Source organism: Bactrocera neohumeralis, chromosome 4 (assembly GCF_024586455.1).
Source record: "Bactrocera neohumeralis isolate Rockhampton chromosome 4, APGP_CSIRO_Bneo_wtdbg2-racon-allhic-juicebox.fasta_v2, whole genome shotgun sequence".
Classification (NCBI taxonomy): domain Eukaryota; kingdom Metazoa; phylum Arthropoda; class Insecta; order Diptera; family Tephritidae; genus Bactrocera; species Bactrocera neohumeralis.
This window is the reverse complement of record NC_065921.1, coordinates 81,982,931-81,991,399: the sequence shown is the minus strand read 5'-3', so window position 1 is coordinate 81,991,399 and position 8,469 is coordinate 81,982,931. Positions and strand designations below refer to the sequence as shown.

General features: G+C 39.2%; 1 protein-coding gene across 1 annotated transcript in view; it reads right to left on the bottom strand.

Annotated features, from left to right (window-relative positions):
• Window positions 1-589: 589 nt before the first annotated feature.
• The window catches only part of LOC126755299 (serum response factor homolog), a 58,173-nt gene continuing 50,293 nt past the window's right edge, over window positions 590-8,469 (bottom strand). The window contains exons 3-4 of the mRNA XM_050467766.1: window positions 1,207-1,630; window positions 590-882 (exon numbers count right to left, since the gene is read on the bottom strand). Coding sequence (XP_050323723.1) covers window positions 656-882; window positions 1,207-1,630 — 651 coding nt within the window. The 3' untranslated portion in view covers window positions 590-655. The remainder of the gene's footprint in view (window positions 883-1,206; window positions 1,631-8,469) is intronic.

The window sequence follows — 8,469 nt, the reverse complement described above, 5'->3', positions numbered from 1 at the left end:
AAAATTAATTTTTTTTTAATGTTTAAATTTTCAAAATAAACTAATAAAAAAATAAAATAAATTTAAAATGAAGTAATAAAAATTAAAAAAAAAAAAAAACTAAAAAATAATAAAAACATAACTAAAAATTATTAGATATAAAACTGAAAAAGAAAATAATCATTAAATTCGGAATTTCCAAAATAATATTTTCAAATATAAACACTCATACTTATATGTATGTATATTATAAAATAAAAAAAATTAAAATGTTTATATATGTATGTATAAAATCTGAGTACCTTCCAAGAATCACACCGTTTTTTTTTCAATATTATAGGTATAGTTGGTATAAATATTTATTTTCATTTAGTTTGGCTTCGAAACACAAGCAGAAAGTAACAAAATTGTTTAACAATAACTTTCATATGAAATTCTCACGATTGTGGGGTTTTATGTTGTTGTTCTTGCACCACTTCTTCACTTATCATGGAGAGTATAATTTAGGAACACTAATGTGTTGTATGTATGCATGTATGTGTGTGTATGATTGGCTTAAAAATGAAGTCACATTTTTCCGATACAGTTTTTAAAATTTTATAAATTTTGCTTTAACTTTTTAATATTTTGTTATTGTTGTTGTTTTTTTTTTGGCAAGCAACAAGTCTTTGTTATCTCATTCCAGCTCTTGCTTTATGGGCAAGCCAGCTATCGCAGCAGCACCACTATTACTATTTGTTGCTGCGGCTTTGGCTGTCGACTGCGCCGACTTCATGTCCTTCATGCGCATGTCCTTGGCAGTCTCAATGTTGCCCGTGCGTGTGCTGGGCTCCTTCGGTGACTTCAGTGTCTGAGCAGCGTTGCTTGTTAACGGTATTGAAATATACTGTTGGCCGCTGCCATCTGTGGAGGCGAATAGATGGATGAATATTGGAATTTGCTTATAAAGAATTAGAAAAATAAAAAAAAATATATGCATATAATTAAGGAAAAAAAAAAAAAAAAAATTATATAAATATTTAGAAAAAAAATTAAATAAATATCTCAAAAATCCCAAAATTTACCTTTTTTCACATTATTGATAAATTTGCATCACATTCTACTGTGAGCAAAAAAAAAAATAATAATAATTTTAAAGCTAAAAAAAATTAAATAAAATATATAAAAAAACCAAAAAATTCCAAAAAAAAAAAATATTTTTTTCACATTTTCATAAATTTCGATCACCTTCTTCTGTGTGCAACTGCAAGTGACCAGATTGTATCAATTTCAATAGCATATCCTGCGGCAGTCCTGTCAAGCCGGACGGTGCCGCATAACTAGTGAGGCACTCGGCTGTCGTCAACGCTTGGCGCTCTTGCCTAGCGATATTTGTGTTGTGCTTCAATTTCGTCTCAGCCACTGTGGCATTGTGTGTCAAGTCTTCGGCGATTGCGTAACCGATATTCTTATTAGTCATAGCAGACGTTGAAGCGCCGCCGGATGTGGAAGGCATTGCTGCGGCCGCTGCAGCTTGTTGTTTGCTGTTATCCTGTGTTCTCGCGTCGGTGAGAGCGCTGTTTTTCACGGCTTGCAATTGCGCGGGTCCCGGCGATTCAGCATCGGATGAGTCGTCCGATTCATTGCCAGACGAGAGGGGTGAACGATCTTCCTGCAAGTGAAGAGAATGGAGAACGTATAGTGTGCGATAAAAATAATGTCGAAAAATAAGAAAAATTAGACATAATTACTAGGGCACTCGAGGTAATCTTAGATTGCTTTATTAGACCAGGATAGATAATTTTTGGTAGCAAAAAAGATGATAGTAGGATGAAGCCCATTGGAAATAACAAAAATGAAAAGAAAAATAATTTACAGGCGATCTGAGGTCGAGGTGAGATAGGCGAGGGGCGTGGTTGAATTTTTAAGCGTTAAAAACGGTTTAACTCGACTACCGGCAAAATCACAAGTCCTATAGAAAAAAGTTATGGGACAAAGTTGTAGGTAAAGCAAAGATCTACTACTTTTGTATTCACACTTTTTTCACATAACCTCACAATTGATGAGAAAAATTCAAATAAACAAGTTTTTGTACAAACAAAATTTCTTTCACGAAATTTCATGTAAACTTACTCCCAAAGACCGATATTTTACTTAAAATATAATGCAGGAAACCTTCGACTTAAAATCGAAAAAAGACTCATTTTCAAACAAAAATTCTGGCGTCAAAAGATTCTACCATTTTCCATTGGTGTTTTATACTTCAAGAATTCCTTTCACTTTTTACCAGTTTAAAGGCTTTTCTACTCTATTCTGTATATCTAACGTCTCTTTGGGTATCAGAAAAGTGGCAACAGTGTGTTCTCAAACTTCAATAACTCCTCTACCCAAAGGAACACAAAATTCTAGCTACTAATCTATCGAAACGTTCTGCACTCGATGCAAACCAGCATCACATGCTTTGAAACAAAGTCGACAATAGCAACGAAGAGTCTTAAAATGACCATAACTGCTTTCTGAAGAAACCTTAAAATCGCACAATATGAATTTTTAGTAAACTTAACTTTCCCATAAAACTACAATTGAGCTGCACAAGTTTAAAGAGCTTCCGACTAAGTAGTAAATGTAGATTGCTGAGGTCTGCCGTAACGTGGGGATCTGAAACCTTTCTAGTTCTCACCATAGCCCGCTAGAGTGCAGACTGTCTCAGAGCTGTCGTCGGAAAGAGAGCGAGAGGTGGGTATATTTGTGGTGAGAGCCGTTTTTACGTCGGTCGGGTTTAAGTAACCGGAACGAACACCGAATTTTCACCAACAACTCAACAATCAACGCCGCAGCAACCTTCGAAATTACTTGTTACTTCAGGATTGTTTTTTGTCCATACAACAACAACCTTTGGTGAGAGCTGTTGGAAATACTGTCGACATATTTTGTATATATTTTTATTGGTTTCATGATATAAACGCACTTGTGCAACGAATTCGACCAGATATTGCTCATCGTTTGTTCTTGAAACTATATTGCAACTTAGCTGAGTCATTTGAAATCAGTCATATGTGTCGCCAAAACCGCCTACGAGGCGCTGAAAGCGGACGTCAACAAGTAAGTAAAAATATTTTTCGAAATTAACATTTCAGAAGAACAACTTATATAATCGCCAAGAAATTCTATACTTATACCCAGCACAGGTTGTACTAAGTTTGTCACAAAGCTTATAACACGCAGATGGAAATGACGGAGACTGGGCTGAGTCGATGTACGTCTGTGTGTATATACTCGTACTAGTCCTTCAGTTTTTGAGATATCTCTTTGAAATTTTGCTTACGTCCATTTCTCCTCAAAAAACTACTCATTTGTTGGAACCGCCGATAACGGCCCACTATAGCATGTACAAACTGAACAATCGTATGGAGAACTTTTTATTTTGAAAATATGGCTTCATGACACTTGGTAGAGGTTTTTATCTAAGACAATGGTGAAGCCTCTGAAGAAATTGTTCACTAAATCGGATCATAATGGCATGTAGCTGCCATATAAACTGATCGTTCAAACTCAAGTCCACGTATGGAGAACTTTTTTTGTTGACGAGATATCTTCACGAAATTTGGCAGAGCTTATTATTTAAGATATTCCTACAGTCTCAGCAGAAATTGCGGAGCTTGGACTTCCATAGCGTATAGCCGCCATACAAACTGAACGATCAAACTCAAGTACTGGTATGGAGAACTTTTTCTTTTGAAAAGATATCTTCACGAAATTTGGCATAGATTATTCTTCGAGGCAACTCTAAAAATTCTGAAAAGAAAATTTCAGATCGGACCACTATAGCATATAGCTGCCATACAAACTGACCGATAAAAATGAAGGGGAGGATCTTCGTTCCCACGAAAGTCGGGTCTCAGTAACCGGAACGGATCCGGATCTTTATCCGGCCAAGGACTGTTAACTCGGTCACCATTCCTCGAAATTACTTCAGGAATGTTTTATGCCGCATCAACTACAATAAGAGTAAGTACTTTTTATACACTTTTAAACGTTAAGAAATTCACCCGTGAAGGGTATTATAGCTGCATTGCAGCCAAAGTTGCCTTTTTTCTAGTTTCAAAATCTTTTTTTTTTATTAATTGTTCGAAAATACAAATTAATTAATACGCTTTGTTGCAATTTTTCGCCGCCAAACATGAGCGCTTATGCGAATATCGGCTAATTACGCACGAAAATCGAACGCAAACAAACAACAACAACAACAATGGCAACAACAGCAGTTGCGGTCGAAAACACACGAATGCTGCACGGCGGCAGGCAGTTAGCTTATTGGATTTCGTGAATGCGCTGACAGTAATTGAGCTCATAAAGCTTAGATAATTCTAAGACAGTTTACACGGCATTGTCGCCAAAGCTGAGCCGCGCGCTGGACATTTGAATTGTGCGCACACACACGCACTCACACAAACATACATAGGGGATAACATGTGTTCGCGGAGCGCAGCGTTGAAAGGCAAAGCGTGCCGCCAACGCCGCCAAAAATACAATAACAACAACAACAAAGTACAATACGCAAAGTAAGTGAAGTAGAAGAAAATAGATACACTTGAAGCAACAATTGGACAAAGCAACAAGGCGACACACGGCCAAACAAACGGTGAGTTTTCCGTCGCATTAAGTGTATGCAGAAATGCATTGTGAGTTTTGTTGTTGTAGTAGGTGCATGTTGCATGCACCTTCTCGATTTCACGAATATTATACAGCGCATGCGACAGGCGCACAGTTGGACGGACGTATGGGCGGATGGACGGACGGACGGGTCGTCACAGGCCAGCCTTGTAAATACAGCAGCGGCTATAGGGTTAGCATTTTAGGCAAGCAACTTCTACATCTGCCGCCGTTGATACGCGCCAAGCAAATAATAGTTGGTTGCGGCGTGCCCAGCCCAGCCCAGCTCGAGAAAACGGCGCGTCATCGCGCACACATAGTTAGAGCCAGTAACGCTTAGCCGCTGCTAAGCCAAGCCAGTAGCGCGGTCAGTCAGCCAGCCAGCCGGCAAGCTGACAAACCAAATGCTCAACCAAATGACCAACGAATAAGCAGCAGCAGCAGCGACGGCGGCAGCGACAGCGCGCCTTCAACTGTGGCGAAAATGCACAAAGGGATCAGTTTCATTGATGATGGCGCTTTTCCATTACGCCTGGTTGCGCTTTCAATGAATATGCTCGCATAAATATGCATACACACGAGGCGAGCGTACGAGCGTCACCCAGCAATGGTTGCAAATCTGGCAACACTGTGTAAGTATTTGAAAATTTGAGAATAAATCCAGACTTATGACAATTTTTTTAAACTACGGAGGGAAAAGTCAACATGAAAATCAGTCTGCCTTATGGAGTAGCTTCCAAAAGTATGCTAGACAGAAGCGAATGAGAACTACTTCCGACGACAGTCCCAGGTTCCCATGACAGTCGGGTCTAATTAACCGGAGCGGACCTTGGTTGAACATTCAGGGACTGTCAACTCGGCATCATTTTCTGAAATTACTTGAGGAATGTTTTCTGCCGCTACAACAACTACAACTACTTAGTTATTTAAGTCTTGGTAAATCCTACAGAACATGACTTGCTATTATCCTTATTGTCTCACTGGCTTTATAAATAACGATTTAGCAGATACCTAAACCTAATCTAGACAAATCTATCTAATATCGAAACCAATTCCTTACAAGTGCTAGTCTGAATTAGCTCAAAACTGACTCCAGATAAGTCTATCTAAAGTCTAAACCGAATATAGACATAGATAAGCCTGCATGAGACAGCCATCTTAATGTTGTTCCTAGCTCAGGAGTGGTCAGGTTTATGTAAACGGAGCGTATGCGGATTTGTATTCGGACAGGATCTGTCAACTCGTCGTTATAACTCAAAATGTTTGGACTATTTCTTCTTGTCGACAAAAATATAACAGCATAAAGCGTTCACAGACCCCGTTTAACCGAAGACGATATCGTCCATTAAAGCAAACCTCCAACAAAATGACAAGTTAAGGGGAAAATATAATAATTTTCCCGATTTTTTACCGACTTGAATTATTATTAAAATTTTTTTTTTTTTTTTGTTTGCTATTCGAGGTCTGTGCCCTTCCATTGTCGTAGAACAAGAGGATTCTAGTGATCTTAAACAGCTTAAAGATTTCTTTAATATTTTTAATATTTATTAAAAATTCTGAGCTTAGAAAATATCTTTCAGAGGAACTTTAATTTTAATATGAACCTAGAGTACATCAAGTGATCGATTCAATAGACTCGACTCGACCGTAAAGAACTCAAAAATAGATAACGAATTTGCAGAACGAAATTGTATTTGGTAAAAGAGAAATTTGGTTTTCGGGTTAGTTCGTAAGAGCTGTGGATTTGGTGGGTATCCGATTGCATTTCCAGCAATAATTGAAATCTTGTCGAACTCGGCATAGAATATGACGAAGGAGAAAGTGTGGTTAAATGGGCAGGTAAATTTTTAATACAGAAGATAAAGAAAGATATAAGAGAATCTAATTACTTGAGTTCCTTAAACTGATAAGCTCACAAATATTTTGGTCGATGAGTTAAGAAGTTTTTTGGCTTAGTTTAAGAAAATATCGATATTTTGCATCTTTTGGATCTTGTCTAGATTAGGTTCAGATATCCGCTTAATCTTGAACCTGATATTCGAGTGTGCTTGTCGCACATCTCGGCAGACGCTCGTACGAAATATACGAGTGGAAGAATACTCATGTGACTCGGCGCACTCGTACAAATATGCAAATTGTATTACGCGCTTGCGATCTTAAATCTAACGCACAATTGTTGCCTGCCAACTGTACTGTACCCCAGAGTACTATACTGTATCGCATTGTCTTTGGGGGCGCATGAATTTCATTGCTTTCTTTGTTAGCCATTTTTCCATTTGTTTAGTTCTTCTTCTTCTTTTTTTTTTTTGGCATTTGGGCGGGTGGTGACACGATTCACCAAAACCCATTTACATATGTACGAGCACATGCGCGCATATGATTGCTGGCATTGACTGTTGGTGGCTCTGGCTCGGACAGCCGGCGGCAGCCGATGGTACAGTTGGCCATGTAAATTGGCGTATTGTAAAGTTAGAATTGAAAATTTACTTTGTTGTATGAGAATATATGTGGTGATAGAAAGGGGTCTGAATTTTAAGCTTAGGAAAGTTTAGACGATAAACTTTAAGGATTTTTTCTATTTAAGACGGAGAAGCTATTGGCAAAAGTGGGAGTCTCTCACTAAAAGTAGTCACTATGACACCATAGTTAAGTCCATTTGTTCTATGAGGTCATGGTGTGGTGTAGAGTCCTCGAAAAAACCACACTTGCAAGGCAGCTCGAGCGCCTTCAACGGACGACGCACATCAGCATCATCAGCATGTGTGGTGCATTAGGGTCCTCTCCAATCATGGCACTTAATGCGAGTTTGCATATGGGCGCTATAGATATCGCTGGAAGTTGTATGACCGCAAAAGTTGCTTGCAGACTCAGAAAATATGAGTTTCTGTAAGCACATGTCCGAACATTCGGACATCTTCACACCCTTTGCCTTTATACGTGATCTTTCGGAGCTTGGAGCCGCCAAACCAAACTCTCTTGCCCACATATCTGCGGGGGAGTTGTGAGTGGGTAGAAGCCATTGGAGGAGAAGGGCAGTGATCATCTTTACGGATGAGTCAAAGCTTGGCGGGAAGATTGTTGAATGGGTATATTGGCCTTGGCTATTGCAATATTTTTCAAGCCGAGGTTGCTGTCATTAAGCTGTCCGTAGATTTACTACTCTGGAGTGCAGCCTCCTTCAGAAAGGTGGCTATCCACTCTGACAGCAAGATGGCGATAGTAGCCTTGAGCACACTAACCGTGCGTTCAGGATTAGTTAAGGAACACCTAACCTCGTTATCAATGGTAAGGAATCACTTAATGATATTACTAGTTGCATGGCAGACAACAGCGGAATCGGAGGCAACTCTAAAGCTGATGAGCTGGTGAGAAAGGGTATTATAGCCACGCTATCAGTAGAATAGTAACGGATTGGTGCTGCCCGTGTGTTCTACTACTGGAGACCTGCAACAGTCGAAAATAAAGCAGCCGTGGCTGAGAGGTTTCACGGAGGCCGGGGAAAGTCTATTCGGCGACGTTCGCAGCAACTCGAACTGACATATGGAAGAACTTGTCGCATTTTACGTCCAGATTTTAAATTGAAAGCGTACAAAATACAGCTTGTGGAAAAACTGAAGCCGTTCGACCTTCCCAAACGACATTGCTTCGCTCTATGAAGGCCCTTGAAAATTTGCAAGAATATCCGACGTTTTCGAGCCAAATTTTGTTCAGCGATGAGGTTCATTTCTAACTCAATGGGTATATAAACAAGCAAAATTGCCGCATTTGGGACGAAGAGCAACCTGAAGAGATTCAAGAGCTGTTATTTCATCCAGAAAAACAAAAAACTGTTTGGTGTGGTTTGTGCGTCGGTGGAAT